Here is a 16,580-nt window from a genome sequence, read left to right on the forward strand (position 1 = left end):
TGCTGCATTTATCCCTAACCTGGACAGTGTAGCAGGGATGGAGAAAGTCAAGGAAGGCTGCTTTTCTCCTCCACTGCCCCCCTCCAGGAGCACTCATTTCTCACAAGACGGGAGCAAGTGCAGGGAGAGACCTCACTGGGGTAAAAGGCCTGAGCCCTGTGAAGAGGGAAAAGACGAGGAGTTGCCATGACAGCTTGCACTGCAGCCCCTACCCTGGGGGATGCCCCCAGCACAGACCCTGGCCCTCTGCAGTGTCGTCAGCTGAGGAACGGGGTTGGTGAGAGCACAGGGACCCATGCTCTGTCCACAGATCCCCACTCCCATGTCCCAGGATTTACCAGTAGTGTGAGAAAACACGCAGATCCAAATAACTGCTACTAGTGCCTGAATTAACTGGACTAGAAGTATGAGAAATGCTAAAAAGTCCTTTACGTGCAATCTCCTAGTGTAAAGAGAGCATCTGATGGGAACATGCCTCTGCTCTCGTATTTGGATCTGTTAGGAGTTGCTTTCTCTAACAAAGCAAATATTTGGTGACAGAACTAGATGTAGAAAGTGCTGCATAGCAGGAAAGTGTGAAGTATTCATAATGATATGAAATACTACTCAAAATTCAATGTTTTTCACATTCCGTTGCGAGCTTAAACATTGGACTCCTGTCACAGAAATTTCTGCTGCAGTAGACACAATTTCTAGCATAAATGGGCTCGCTTTCAATAGAAAATGGGACAGTTTTCAAAGGAAAAAAGGCCAGTTTGTGAGTAAAAATGGTCCTCTTTCAGAGCAGAGAGTCTTATAAACATGAAGTGATAAATGGCTTTGCAAGTTTTCCATACAATAATAACAACTTCCTAATCAAAATAATGAAAAAGTTGCATCTAGGAGAGGGGAGAGAAGCTCTGTTCAGGTTTTAATACATTGAAAACATTTTAGAAAATAAATATATGAAAACTGTAAATTTTGTTCCACTCTGTAATCTGAATTTGTGTTGGTGACACGTCAGTAATATTTCTTTGCGTATATTTATATGATGTTATAAATCAAAATCCTGTACTGGGTTTGCTGCCTTCTGAGATGAATTTCATGCAATAATGTTGTAAGACTTAAGGAAATACATTTCTTAGGATCCCCTAAGTGGCAGTGGCATCTGATTTTCTAGTAGTCCATATGTTTTTAGAACTAAATATATCTTCTGGCTTGACTCATTGATTTTACATGCAAATATATTGCTTCATAATAGCTGATCTGATGAGCAACTGATATGGTTGCTTCTCTTATGGCCTAAAAATGCCTCAAGATTTAAGTACTAAGGAATTGGGATCTCCTTCTTACACATGCTCCAAGAAAGGTGGTGTGATGTACCCAGGAAAATGCATAATGCAAAATGCACTATTTAGTGAATGCTTTCAAATCCCTTAGCTACAGAGAAGGTTGTGTGGCCCGAGAGGTTGCTTTGCTAAGCTAGAGGTGAGAAATAAGTCTTTTAAAATTTTAAATGGCAAGATACAGGCTGGTGGATGAATGTATTGGGAGCAGCCTGCAGAGAAGGACTTGGGGGTACTGGTGGATGAAAAGCTGGACATGAGCCAGCAATGTGCACTTACAGCCCAGGCGGCCAATCGTATCCTGGGCTGCATCAAAAGCAGCGTGGCCAGCAGGTCGAGGGAGGTGATTCTGCCCCTCTACTCTGCTCTGCTGAGACCCCACCTGGAGTCCTGCGTCCAGCTCTGGAGCCCTCAGCACAGGAAAGACACGGACCTGTCAGAGCGGGTCTAGAGGAGGGCCAGGAAAATGATCAGGGGGATGGAACACCTCTCCTGTGAAGAAAGGCTGAGAGGGTTGGGGTTGTTCAGCCTAGAGAAGAGAAGGCTTCGGGGAGACCTTATTGCAGCCTCTCAGTACTTAAAGGGGGCTTATAAAAAAGCTGGCGGCAAACTTTTTGGCAGGGCCTGTTGTGACAGGACAAGGGGGGATGGCTTTAAACTAAAGGGGCGTAGATTCAAACTAGATCTAAGGAAGAAATTTTTTACACTGAGGGTGGTGAAGCACTGGCCCAGGTTGCCCAGAGAGCTGGTGGATGCCCCATCCCTGGAAACATTCAAGGTCGGGTTGGACGGGGCTCTGAGCAACCTGATCTAGTTGAAGATGTCCCTGTCCACGGCAGTGGGGTTGGACTAGATGACCTTTAGAGGTCCCTTCCAACCCAAACTATTCTATGATTCTATGTTCTCTGCTGTAGGATAAGCCCTTCTTCAGCTTCGATTCTGCTTTGTGAGGCAGTGTATGGGTAGTAGATAGAGATCGCTGTGTTGCTATACAGAGTTTCACACCAGTTGTCTCCCTGCATGTTAATTCTCTGGAAAAGTGTTAGATGAAGGTCATAGGATGAGTGATGTCAAAGATGTGTAGCCTTGATTCTTGTAAACACAGTTGGCTGATAGAGCTGGTCTGAGGTTAAAAAAGCCCTCTAGCAGTGGTGCCTTAGCCACCCTTTCAGGCATTGTTATGTTGCTTTGCCCCTGAGATCCAGACTTATTTTTCAAAGAAGGTTTGAAAAAACATTCCTGAGCACACGTGATATTCTTACCATATAGTTTTAAAGGTGACTGCAGCACTTTCCCATCTGTGTCCTCCATTGATAATGCAGCACATATAGTCTTCGGGCAGATGGTTCCATATAAGGCAGCCATACAAATGGGGAAAATATTCATTTTAATTAGGTGCCCAGTCTTGTCTCCAGTGAAATCCATGTCAAAATTATCTACGAGTTCCATGGGAGCAGGTTCTGATGCTGATAATAGCTCCCCTCGATGGGATGTATTGCTCCCCTGTTGTCCAGCTTACAAACAGATGTGCTTTCATGCCTGATGCGAGAGAAGTGAATTAGAAACGCTGTAACATTCCCATTGGCCACAAATTTTTTTTTCCAAGTTATGGCTGTCTTTCAGGGGAGGGAAATTAAGGATTGCTTTTGCTATGGACCTATGCTGTCTGGTTCTAGAGTAGGTAGGCAGTCAGATAAGTAGCTGTGACGTAGGAATCGGATATTATAGATGTAAATTATTAATGTTACTGTACGCATTTGCTTTGTACGATAACTGGCAGTCATTGCCATTTTGGAAACTGCTTTCTTTTTTCTTACAGTGAAGCAAACTTAGCTTACTATTCTAAATGTTAATACACGGAATGAATACGATTTAATAAAATAAAGTTAATTTATATGTAGATTGTGACAATAGTATTTACTTATGTACCCATCATAACACTGATGAAGCAAGCTGCTAAATATTTGTGTGCTGAAGTGAGAGCTTACTCTTAAAAAGCAGGTATATTTTAATTTCTTTCCTAATCTCCCTAAATAACAGGATAAATTATGTACTGTTTACCCATATTCACCTGTATTCGTTCATACTGTATTCCAAATAAGGTTTCCATGGTAGCAGCTGAAGCTCATAGAAAGCCATGCTGTCTTGGTAAAAGACTGTGGTAATAGATCCATTTCTATGCTATGTTTTATCAGGCCAAATTAAGTTTTAGATTTTTTTATTTATTATTTTAATGTTAATTAAAAAGAGTATGTAAGCTGTTGTGGGGGGGGTTTTAACTTTTCCTTTTCTGTTATTTTTTCAGACTATGGAAACCCCGAAATACGAGCTAGTTATAGAAGCTAAGGATATGGGTGGTCTTGATGTGGGACTAACTGGCACAGCAACTGCCACTATTCTTATTGATGACAAAAATGACCATCCACCAGAATTTACCAAGAAGGAGGTAAGATTTTGCCATCTGTGTTCTACAAAATGGCGCATGTAATTGTAATTAGCCTGTTTCTAAATATAAAAATGTTCCTTAATGGAAGAAAATACTTAAAGACATCTTTTTAGCTCAATGTGACAGACTTTTCTGGAGCTGCTTTTTTCTTCTTTTACATTAATAATTTTGTATGTATCACTTACAAAACAAAATGCAACCACAAGGTAAAAATTTTTGTCAAGATATCATTCAGAGCTTGGCTAGCAGGATGAAAACCTGTAAAATAAGTTTGCTAGTGGTGACTTTCTCCTTTTGGCTCCTATGGAGGAAAATAGAGAATTCCCTCCTGCCTACGTTCTAGCTTAGGGCTTTTGATGGTCAGGAACATGGATGAAAGTAATATGTTTTGTCCTAGCTTCAGTACTTCACCTGTGAGACAGCTAGTGTTGAGAGTTCTGTAACGAAAGCTCTAATCCTAAAAGCTTTACATTTAACCTACAGGTGGAATTTGCAAGGGAAGTTTTTTTCCTCGCAAGTTGAATTCCACTTAAGAATGCTGAAAAGTCTGAAAAAAACCCAAACCAACCCAAAAGATATTCACTGCCTGCAGGAGAGTGTAATAGTGCTACAGCAAAGTTTCTGGTTTCAGGCAAAGCATCTACCAAATTTCCTGCCCGTCCCACACTGCTCCCTTCCCTCCTCTACGTTTATTATTAGTCTGATTTTGGGGGAATTTTTGCCTCTGGTATCTGGAGAGAACTAGAATGTCAAAAGTTTTACCTAATAACAGCTGGTTTGGATTTTGCTGTAAAAGTTTCCTAAGGCTCTGGAGATTTTAAGGAATATTCACAGAAGATGAGAAGTAAGCATGAGGGATGCTGATTTTAAGGTAATTTTAGAAGAAGAAAAGGAAAGCCTATTGCTACAAAAGTCTTGGTTTTCTCCTTAAGGTATGTTTTTACCTTTTTAAAAAAAAAAATTTCTGGCCTAATTTTAGTGGTTTGACAACAGATTATTTTGAAACAAATTACTGCAATTTTACTTGAATAATTTCTTCTTTTATAAATGCAAACTGTATAACCAGATTGAAAAAGGATGGAGAAGGTTTAAAAAAAAAAGGGAAAAAGAAATAAGAAACAATGACAATTTTGCCAATAGGAATATTATTTTTCAGTGGCAATAGCTATAATTACTTAAGTAAAATGCTTTGGCAAGAGCATTTCAGTCACCTAAAAAGTGCCATGGACAGCCTGATCCAAACCTTTCCAAGTACATAGGTGATAACTAAGTGGCTTTGATCAAACTATTAATTCCCTTAGAATTATCCTTTAGATCAGGCTTTTAACGCTGTTTTCTGACAATCAATAGTTAAAATATATTTGAATTATTGTATCTTTTTAGCCCTCTGGAATATAACAACGTAAAAAGAAAACTCAGTGTATTTAGAAATAGGAAGTGATTGTATTACTCAATATTGATAACAATTCATGTCATTCAGAGTCCTACCTACTTGAATTTCCAAACTTTGAGATTTCTTCCTTTGAAGAAATCTTTTTATAATTGTATTTCCTGTTGGACTTAATAGTTTTCTCTGGTCATTTGGGCAAGCATGTTAAAAAACTTGGGTGCCTGCTTAGCCCCAAATGTACTGTTAGACAGTGTCTATTTCTGTGGAAATTCAGAAATGTTTATAAATTCAGTTCAGTCAGTGATAGTAAAAGGTACTCTTTGCCCTTGAAAGTCTGGTGGTTTAAGTATAGAAATAAAATAGCAAGTGTGAGGAGGCAGCGTTATGTAGCTTTCTTTGAAAGTCCGGTCTTACCCGTTTTTCTTGCACTTTATATGACATACAGATTTTCCTATTCAGACATCTCTCTCTTTTTAATATATTGTGACATGGTTTTGAACCTTTTGCTATTTAGAGATGTTAATGACCTCAGAAATCTTCCCTCTGCCTTGCTAAGTGATATTCTTATTCCATGAATAAGGCAGGAAAAATCAGTCTTTAGAGGTATGGTGTCAGGCACCTTTAGAAACATATGCTCTATTTAAAATAAGTAGTGTAAGAGGAGGGAGATTGTCTATTAATAGAGCTAATGCCACTTTATTTGGCTTACTGCTTAAAGTACTTAGTTACTGTATTTTAATACCAGTCGCATACCACATGCTGCAATACTACTGATTTGAAGAAGACTTGAAAGAAAAAGACATATTCTACAAGATAACTTTTGAAGTACGAAGGTCAAATTCAGTAAATCTGAAGGTTTGATTTCAGAGTGCATCTTCTTTTATTTACTTTGAGACTGGCTGCTTTAGGATTGGGTTCTTACAGTATTGACATGTTTTCCCAGCTATCTTCCTTCTCTTTAAAGATACTTTCTCTCGATGCCTTTTTCCCTTTTGTAAAGCAAATGCTTATTTACTGGCCTGTGTTTTTTTCTGATAGTATAATTTCTACCTAAAATAGCTCTGCCCTTATTTGTCATATGCTTTTGATGTAGCTCGATTAAGCCAAGTTTTCAATGCATTCTCTTCATCTGTAAACACAGGGACCAAACTCATTCCTGATCTGACACAGTGAAAGCCAATGAAGTTATGAGAGCTGGATTTGTTCATAGTCTGGACACTGTAGAAGTACAACACTGGGCACCCCAGACTGTGCACTAAATAGTGTTTTGTAGAATGTAGAATGCATTGTTATATATATCTTAATTAAGATATATGATTTCAATAATATTAATGCCAAGACAGAAGTTGAATGATTTTTTCATAGCTTTCTCTAAAGTTGAAAATTTCTATATTTCTATATATTACTAGTTCCAAGAAGTCTTATGTGTGTTAACAGATATTTCTTTGAGTCCTCAGTGCAAAGCAATCTCAGCCATGCGTGAGCATGACTCTGTCCATTGAAGATGTTTTATCTTTTGACACTTGACCCATCTCTTCCTCTTTTTTTCTCCAGAAACAAGTTTATGGACCTACCCCTAAGCAATGATACACTTCTGTGTACTCCTATTTACTATATTTATTCCTTGGAAGTCAGATCCTTATACACCTATACAAATGCTCATTGATGGGCTTCATTTGATGTTTTCAGAAAGGTCTAAATGCTCCTTTGTCACCACACGCAATTTTGCAGTAGCCTTTACTGGGTTTATGTACATCTTTCTGGAAGAGGGGGCATTTGTGTAGTAAATCCATTCTATCTGTTATTTTTTTCCCCTGCCTACCACACCCATGCCATTCTGATGCAGTTGTGGCCTTCATGCTTAGGGAGAAATTCATTGATGGTGTGTAAGGGCATAATCACAGAAGAAGCTGAAGAAACCTGCCTGTGATCCAACATAGCACTTCCATTAACTTCAGAGGAATAGTTTAAGCCCTTGAGGTTATAAGTATGTGTCAGATACTTTGATGGGTTAAGGTATGAGCCACTGCTTTGTGGATTCAGCCCAGTTAATTATTTTGGTTTTGCCCCATCACTCTACGCACCTCTAAAATATCTGCCTTGTTCTATTTAAAAAATCCATTCAGACGTGCAAACAGTACCTTGTTCCCTCCAGGGTTTTAAATAATTTCATCTTTAATGCCTAAAAGAGCAATGTTTTAAGAGCTTCTCCAAAAATCCCAGGTGAGGTAACAAGGTCTACCTTTTAAAAGGTCACAATGGCTGGGATATTGTGCCAGATTTAAATTACAGAGAATGAAAATAGAGATACTTGTGAAGTTAGTGGCCTCTTTTTCAGGAAGTTTTTAAAATTTACAACCCTATTTCTATAATACAAAACAGTTTTTAAATTAATTTTGTGAATTATTACTGAATACAACACGTATTTTGTATCACAAAGAGCAATTTGGCATTTCTTTTCCAGCAAGTTAAGGGCTTAGGCTCAACTTTTGTTCATATCATATTTGTATCATATCAGCAAGGGATTACTTATGTGAAAGTAAGAAATGAAGCAAAGCAAGGAGCGGGAATGGATCATTCTGGAAAATCTGATACCTGGTTTGTGTACCGCAGGATATTCAAACTGTGTGGGAATGAGTTTGAGTGAATGCTAATGGTGCTGAGTATTGGTTTTATACCTAGCACATAAAGAAAAATGAGAATTATTTTCTTGTGTCACTTTAACAATTGAGGACAGACCACTGCAGTGTTGTATGCCTGCAAAACAATGACTGTAATCTACAGTTAATGTCACTGTGGTTGAAGTGTGATGAAAAACTAGCAATGTAGCATCTGCTGGAAGCCACAAGCTGGCAAATACTTCTCTTGTATCTGTTCCTGTAGGTGTGGTTCTGCCCAGATCTTCCCTAAGACCCAGTGGAGGAAAAAACATTGTTTCAACATGACAACAATATGGATTTCACCCCTTCCTGTCTATTCTTCCTCCTCCAAAAAAATAGTACAATGAATCCTACTTCTGGTCTTATACCATTACTGAATGCAGAGTATAAGCTCAAAAATGGGATTCCACTGAGTATATTTGCCTCCCTCTTCTGGCTTCTGTCCTGATTTTTTAAAGTATCTGTTCCCAAGGAAGAAGCTTCCATTGCTGCTTTTTAGTAATACTTTATTTTTCCTTAATATTGGATATATTGTCTTTCCTTAGTAAATGCTATCAGGTGCTTGAGAGAAGAATGCAGTGATGTGGCTCAAGGGGATGATTCTTCGGCAGTCCACCTAGTTCTGGCATCTGTCCTTCATCAAAGATTTGGGACAGCAGCACATCCCTAGTCATACACTGAAAAGCAGTGGGACTTGTCAGAGTGCTCTCACTTGCTCATAAGAAAGAGAGACTTCATTTGGCCAGGGAACAGTCTCATTCTTGAGACAATTCCTCTTTCTGCCTCTTCCATCCTCACCTTCAACTTCATCCATTTCTGGGACAAAGCAACATAAAATAGAAAGAATTCTGTCACATCAGGAGAGTAAGATTTGGGAAAATATTTTTCCTAGTTTAGATTTTAGGAATATATGACCTTATAAATGAATTTTCCAGCTAAATAAAGAAGCTTGCCTCCTGTGAACAGAATAAAATTTGTGTAATTTGACAAAACATCACCACAGTGAAATTTGAGATATACTAGTGCTGTGAGTCTTAAGTGAAAAATATTATTTGCTCACATTTTGAATACCTACTGATAAATGGCTTATAAGAGAGTAATAAATGACTAATGTGTGCTATAATAAATGATTCATCAACTCCTGTAGAGACCAGTAAGTGAATAGGTTGCTTGTCACCATGATTTATGATGACTTCCAGCATTGTCTTCTGATTCAGCTGTGCTACCCACTGGGGTAAAACAGCCCCTGGAGTACAATATGTATCTCCGTCTGCTCATGGTTCGAAGAGGATATGAGACTCTCAGAGCACCATCTGGAGAGGTTTCTTTTTCAGCTCAGGCTGTTGAGAAACACGCTTGTAGCTTTGAGTCCCTGTCTTGATTCTTGGTATTGGCTAAATCATATTGAGGACCGAATACTGAGCTAAAAGCACTTTTAAGGTTCCTCCTGGCTCTCTTTTCCATACTTCTTTTACAAACATTTCTCTCTTAGACATGATATTGTTATTTTCTATGCTAGACATACCTTACCAACGCAGACCAGATCTGCCCATTCAGTTTGCACATTTAAAAACAACAACAAATCTCACCTCCCGTTCTTCTGTGATCTGAAAGTCAGCCCTGGTCCTTCTTATCTTGTTTTACAGGGAAAATGTTGCCCTTTGGGACTCCTAATTAATCTTATTCCTTTCTCTGTGAGTCTTGCCAGTGAACTGTACCCTACCTTTGGACACTAACAATTCTGTTAAAGGTAGATGATTCCCCTGCAACTCCCTCCTCTAGACCCTTAGATCTGATTTGGAGAAATCACTAGTGAGGACCATAGTTGTGTGCAAAACTGAGCAAAGAGTGCTGTCCTTTGACTAACACACAATTCAGGAGCATGGCCAGGGTACCAGCCCTCTTTCATTTTCCTGTTGGGAGGAAGGACAGTGTGTAAACCAGACTGAACAGAGGCAAAAGACCAGCACGAGCTGCCAGCATGGCTCAGCAAGGTGGGGAGAACAAGCTGAGTTGATTTTTTCCCATTTCACGTACCATTCTCTCTCATGCCGGATGTTGGAAGGCCAGACGACTGAGCTGAGGTACTTCAGCAGCAATAAGCAGATCTGAACAGATGAGAAGAAGCTATTGTCAGGCTAATAGTTAAGAAATAGGGATGTACTATGGCCTAAATATTATGGGAACCAGTCTTAAATTCTAGCAGCCTATTGAAATTGGAGCAAACTGTCTCCAGTACTGCTTTGTCATGAGAAATAGTTTTGTGGAATGGATAAAATCATTTTAGCAAAATCACATGAACAAAATGCATATTTGAATTTCCATTTGGCTCCCATTTTTGGACTGTGAGACAATTTACATGCAGAGAAAGCAGAATTCATACAGAAACTCAACAGAGCGGGACAAAGCCTCTACAGCTGTTAGTAAACTTTGGCATAAAGAACAGCTTCATGATGGCTAGGGTTCATCAGAGATGAGCTCTTTGGCCATCCTTGTGTTTTCTAGAGCTGTAAATACAGCTAGCAAGGCTCCTGAAGCATATCTTACCCTTCAGAAACCCCCTACACTAGATAAATATTTGCACTGACCTTTTCACTCAGCTTTACTTCCGCTTCATACTCTTGTAGCAGTTTGCTACCACACTTGACTTATCTGAAGCTCCAGGGGCCCAAAAACCTCCTTGAAAACAAATGAAAGACATTACCTGGTATATTTTTCACATGTGAAAGGCAGAATTCAAAGATAATTTCTCTGGTCACAGAAAATATAGGCAACGGGATCAAGGCAGGATTACTATTCCTGTGTCATCCTTGTAAGATATCTGTCTCACCTGTTCTTAAAACATCCAGAGATTGAAAATCAAAAGACTCCTCAGTCTGTTCCTGCACATATCTTAACAATAAAAACTTCTGCATAGCCTTTGCTATAACTTAAAATCATTACATCTGTTATCCTCATAGATCTGGAGGACAGATCATGCCCTTAATGTCTTTTTTATTCTTATATAATCAGGACCATGCATGAAGAAGACAACTTTGCAACTCAGGATATATTGTCTATTTCTTAAAATAAATAAATAACTCCTGTGTTAAACCTGTGATACTCATGTTTTTTCCCCACAAATATTAACCTAGCAGTTTTGGTGAAAACAGAAGAGATCAAGTTGTCCCATAACTGACTCATGTTCTTTCACGTTTAAGCTGAGGCAAAGTTATAGATGTATATGTGTTTCTACTAGAGTCCATTTGCAAAGTATCTATTAATTTAGTTTAGAGATTATCTATTAGTCAAATGAAAAACTATTTATTAAATCCATGTGAAAGGAAACAAGCATCTAAATAGAGATAAATATTTTATTTTCTAAATGAAGACTGTGAGCATTCTGGTCTCACTGCAAAAATAACAAAATATTTGAAATTTTCAGTAAAGTTCTATTAGCTGTACCATTTCTTCACGGTTAATAATTGGTCACTACTCTCAGTTGTGTTAAAGTCCAAGACATTCAGAGTTTTCTTAGTTGTCATGAGCTGCAGAACAGATTTTCAAAATCACATAAGCAGTTTAGGAATCTAAGTATCTAAATAACACAGGCATTTAGACCTCTTTTTTTTTTCTGAAATAATTTTATATGTCAAAGATAAAAAAGAAGAGCTTATTGGACTTAAAAAGAGGTGTAAAGACATCTAATTCCCACTGGAGTTTAAAAAGCTGGTTTTAGGAACATAGATTGCTTTGACTCTCAGTGCAATTAGGATCCCAAACGTCTGTCTATCTTCTAAACCTAATCACTTTCAAATAACTTGGAAAAATGCCTGTGATCAAGAAGAATGTTTGTTAATGTTTCTGAGTTGTGTTGTGGTGGTACCAAACTAAGAACATCTGAAAGACTTATTTAAACAATCTGGCTATCTGGATAATGAAATTACCTTTTTGATTTTTTTTTTTTCCTTCTTCTTCAATATTGTGTGTCAGTTCTTAACAGAATTAGCTGGTTTGAGGTTTCTCACGTGATGAGAAATGCTCAGCACCACTCAGCATTGAATTACCAATGACCTTAAAAACAAATACTCTGCTGTAGCATTACACGTAAGAATAGAATATTTTTAGAGAGAGAAAGAAAACCAAATATGCTTATTCTGGGCATTGACTGAAATACAGGACTGTTGAGCAAAAAACAGGGTTTGGAAACCACTGTTTCCTGTACTCATCCAGATTCATACTGTGTGGATAATAATTTGTATTCATGTGGCTCTGAGCAAGCTATCTGCATAACCAGTGTAAGCACTTTGTTCAAGAACTTTTGCAAAATATGTTTAACACTGAGTCCATCCACTTATCACATAATTAGAGCTGGATACACTGCATAGCAGTAGGCAGCAGACTTCTACATTTATCTTTGCTTGTGAGGGGTGAATTCATTGCTTTGTTTCTCTCCACCAAGGTCATGAAATACATGAAGTTGTCTATTTAATCTCCAGATAAACACATTTCAGTGGTACATAAAACAACAGAGTGCCTGCTTTATAATCTGAAAGCAGCTGAGAAACACTTGTATAAGTACAGGAAAGGTTCTATGAATAGAAATGATCATTCAAACAGTGTGAAATTGGGGAGGAACACAAAGGCACTTCCCTGCTTCTCCAGATCTGATTTTTTCCCAGCATTCTTGCTCTCCAAGTCAGCTCACATAGTAAACTTGTATTTTTACCAGTCCTTTTCTCTTTTCTTATTTTCTGTGTTTCTTTCTTGCCCTTTGTTTAGTTTCCTTGATTTGTTATGATCAACTGATCTGAGCAGTCCTGATGCAAACTTCTTTGTGAGCCCTTGCCTTTTGTAACCCTTTGGTTATGCTTGGAAGGTCAGCAGCAACTGAGTGGTAATAACAGCAATTCTCACTACAGCTGGTAAATTCTCACCACACAACCATTCCAATGCTGACTGTCCTCTGAAGACTTCTTCCATCTGCTTCTGCTAATAGCAAATATCCAAACACTGCGAGCAACAAAAAAGCCATAAACCCACAATTTATTGCTCTCTTCTACAAGAAGTGAAGGTTAATATGCTTCCTCAATGTGGTCTATGAAGTGTGAACTTCAGCATCGATATTAAGGTCTGAATTACAAAGCAAACAGTAGCAGTAAGAGTTTTGACTACATCTAGCACAAATACGTTTGGGTAAGTAACTGGATAGTAGAAATTAAAGAGGAAGGAAGGCTCAAAGGCTCCTGAGAGAAGCACAAGCTAAACAAAGATAATGTAACATCTCCAGACCTCCAAACGTCTCCCGACCACTTATTCAGGGAAGCTGTATAAACATAATTATTAGCAGTCATTGCTAGGAACAGCTATGTGATTTTCCAATTACATCAATTTAGATTGAATTTCCAGTTTTTCTCTCCAGATGGAATTTTGCAGTTGCCTTCAAATCAAATTAGGACTGCTTTCTAGAGATTTCAATTTTAATGTAAATTTTAAAATTGGAGCCTTTTGCCTGAGAAATTAATTTTTTTTTTCCTCTGAATGTGCTGCTGGAACACTCCATGGAAATTTCCTTTAATTTCACTCTTCTCCAAGAGTGGTTTATAGCACTCATTAACTGTCCAAGGAGTTCCACCTTCAACACTGAGTGCAGGCAGGTGGCACCCAGACTTCAAAGAAACTTCACACAATTATTTTCAAATCAAGATATGAGAGAATGCATCATTCTCTTTTCTCAAATTAACTTTTGGGTTCTGTATTGGGAGACCTCATTTGCCTGTGTAACATCCAATTGACTGAAATCCTAAGTTCTGTGTGGAAACACTGTGGTTTCCATACATGGTATTCATTGCAGAGTGGCTCCTAAATCATCATTATCTCATTCAGCCTAGACAGTATGTAAATTGCGGGGCAGGTAGTGGGGAATAGATGACTAGGTATTACCTTTGTGGTGCAGCCAGCACAAATTTTCTGTGGCTTGAAGGGACTTCTATTTTATGTACATAAAGGGTTACCGTTCCTCACATGTGGAACATGGAATCTTAACGGAAATGCCAAGAACTCTAAATCTCCTTGTCTGACATGGTACAGCTGATTTGAGGAGTAATAAATAGAGGAATTGTTAGATGTGTAGCAAAATATCACTCTAATCCCATGAGTTAAGAAACCCACACTGTTAATATGTCTCTAGCATCTGTAGGAGTTCTATTTTAAAAGCAGAATTAAACAAGATAACACACTATAGATCTTAACATATTCAATTTGCACCAGACAAACCCCTATTTAATAGCAATTACACAATATGTGTGAGCTGGTATCATAGTTGCAGTTTATATGAGCAGAAGGGATTTATAAAGCTGAAGTATATTCATACAAAAAAAAAATAGTTATATGACTGCTCAGGTCATTCCAGTAGAGTGGAATGAGTTTTGTGATCAGTTTATCAATTTCTTCACTGACAAGTGAGATTTTAAGATTTTTGTCAGCAACACTAAAACTGATTTGGCTACTACAAAATTTGCTAACCATCTGTGCATAAGAATCAAAATGTCAGGATTATTTAGACAAAATATCTTTTTTCCTTCTGCTCTGAAACATGAAAATAGTGAACCGATAAAAATCAACATGCTAAAAGGAGCTGTACATTTATTCAAGTAAAATTGTTGGTAAGTGCCTATGAAAAAGACTCATTTGGAAAGCAATAACATTCTATAGGACTGATCATCTCTTGAACTTACTGGAATGAAAACGGTGTTGATACATTTAAGAAAAAAGCAGATTAGGGGATTCATACAGAACTCTGCAGTTATAGACTCTGTTGAGGAAAATGGTTCAGGAGTGTAATTTATTCATATCCTTGTACTTTCTACTTTGGCTTATTTCCAGGACTTGTTTGCCTTAGAGTCCCAGATGCTTATTTGCTTAAAGGGTAGCCCTTTCTCTAGCCGGCTGTCTAACAGTCACTTAATATTTATTTGTTTTTACAAATGTTTTCCCCTGTGTTCCCAGTCCATATGTCACAAGAAAAAGTATAATCCCAACACTACACAGAGTATTGATGTCATCCTCGCTTTCCCATTCTAGATCTTGAACTCATTATGAAAAATCCATGAATCCCAGTTGGTTACCTCACCCTGTGTTTCCCTCCAACACTATTGCTCTATGGCCAGTCCTTTTGAGTTTGTGTTCTAACTCCTATTCTCTTCCTCTTAGCTTGATGCAGCTTTTATAGAGATGTTTATGTTCACTTCTCTGCATATTGTGGAAGGTTTCTTCCAGCTACTTACTTGTCTAGTCTTCTTGATATTTAATTTGCCCAGTGCTGAAATTTATCGTTGTCTTTGTGCATCATCCTTCAAAATCCCTTCTACCTGCTTCATCATTCTTTTTTTTTTAAAAACAAACTACCCCAAACCAACCAACCAAAAAGACAAATCTTATCTTTTGGTCTTTCTCCCTTTCAAGCCTACTATTTAGTCAGCAGCCTGTAAGGAGTCTTCTCTGAATTTTAATAATTAACTTTAATTTTTCCTTCTTTTCCAAACTCCTTGAGTCTGTCTTTTGACTCTCAGAGCCTGAACATCTAGCATCCTTTAAATGCCTCTCTGCTCCTGTTTCCAGTTCCTGCTTCAGATCTACCAAGGCTAATTTCAGTGATGTATCCATTGACTCCTTTTTGCTGAGTGTGATGTCCCCTTTCTCTCTGTTCTTATTTTCATCACTTTCTCTACTGTCTTTGTATATGGAAAACTCTTCTAGTATTTCATAAAAAGCTATGTTTCTGACATTTGTCATCTCATGATCCTCTTTCTGTCCCCATGGTTTTGCCCCTTCAGTATTCTTTCTGGAAGATCTCCCTTTTTCCATTCCTTGATGCTGTCCCCCAGTGAACTCTTCTTCATCCCCTCACTGCCTGCTTCCCTTGGGAACCACCTTTCTGTTTTCATGACTTCAACTGGCTGCTTATGACTCGCAAAAGTCCATGTACACTCTTTGCCTGCCTTCTATAAATCGAGTACCATCACTGTCTGCTTCCACACATCATCTCATTTTTTTCTTTTATGCTTTATTTCCTCCTCCTCAGCTCATTTGTTTTGACTGCCTTCAGTCACTGAGGCCAGCAGTGCCCATACGTTATGTAGTACTGTCAGATGTTCTTAGATCAATGATTTTTCTTCATTTAGAAGACTGATGGTAAGGAGAGTGCTGCTGTCCTCAACAAGTTTAAAGGGTTGAAAGCAATCTTTTAGTTCAAAAAAAGTTTGAAAAATTTAGGGAGTTATGTGAGAAACTTTCAAAAGATACATAAGAAAAATCAATCTTGCTAAATAAGCTTAAACCTAAACCAACAGTTGTCTTTTGCTGAAATATCATGGAAAAAGATTTATCTATAGTATCGATATTCTTAGCTGCCTGTATCCAAGCTATGGCTCCCATCCAAACAGAGTGCTCCACGGAGATGTGAATGCAGGATTAGACTATAATGTAAATCTGGATTTTATATATATGCATATCTATATACATAGAAACACAGGCCCACAGATGTTTACCTACCTAATCTGAGGACCAGATGTTTTATTGTCCTAAAATTGCATTTTCTAACATGGATTAAAACAAAAATGAAATTTGGTTTGGTTTTACTTGCCTACTTGAAAATAACACAACTAGCATTTGAAAACAGAGAACACTATACCTGATTAATTGATTCAGCGTTGAACTAAGAAAAAAGTGCATGTTTGAAGACAAATGAAGGGCATGCTTTCTAAGTTAGCAGCTCTGAC

At 38.0% G+C, this 16,580-nt stretch overlaps 1 protein-coding gene across 1 annotated transcript in view; it reads left to right on the forward strand.

The window, feature by feature from the left end:
• CDH13 (cadherin 13) overlaps positions 1-16,580 on the forward strand; it is a 531,145-nt gene that overhangs the window by 425,254 nt on the left and 89,311 nt on the right. Inside the window, exon 8 of the mRNA XM_009332307.1 lies at positions 3,631-3,771. Coding sequence (XP_009330582.1) covers positions 3,631-3,771 — 141 coding nt within the window. The remainder of the gene's footprint in view (positions 1-3,630; positions 3,772-16,580) is intronic.

This window comes from Pygoscelis adeliae, unplaced genomic scaffold (assembly GCF_000699105.1).
Source record: "Pygoscelis adeliae isolate BGI_AS28 unplaced genomic scaffold, ASM69910v1 Scaffold18, whole genome shotgun sequence".
In the NCBI taxonomy this organism is placed as follows: domain Eukaryota; kingdom Metazoa; phylum Chordata; class Aves; order Sphenisciformes; family Spheniscidae; genus Pygoscelis; species Pygoscelis adeliae.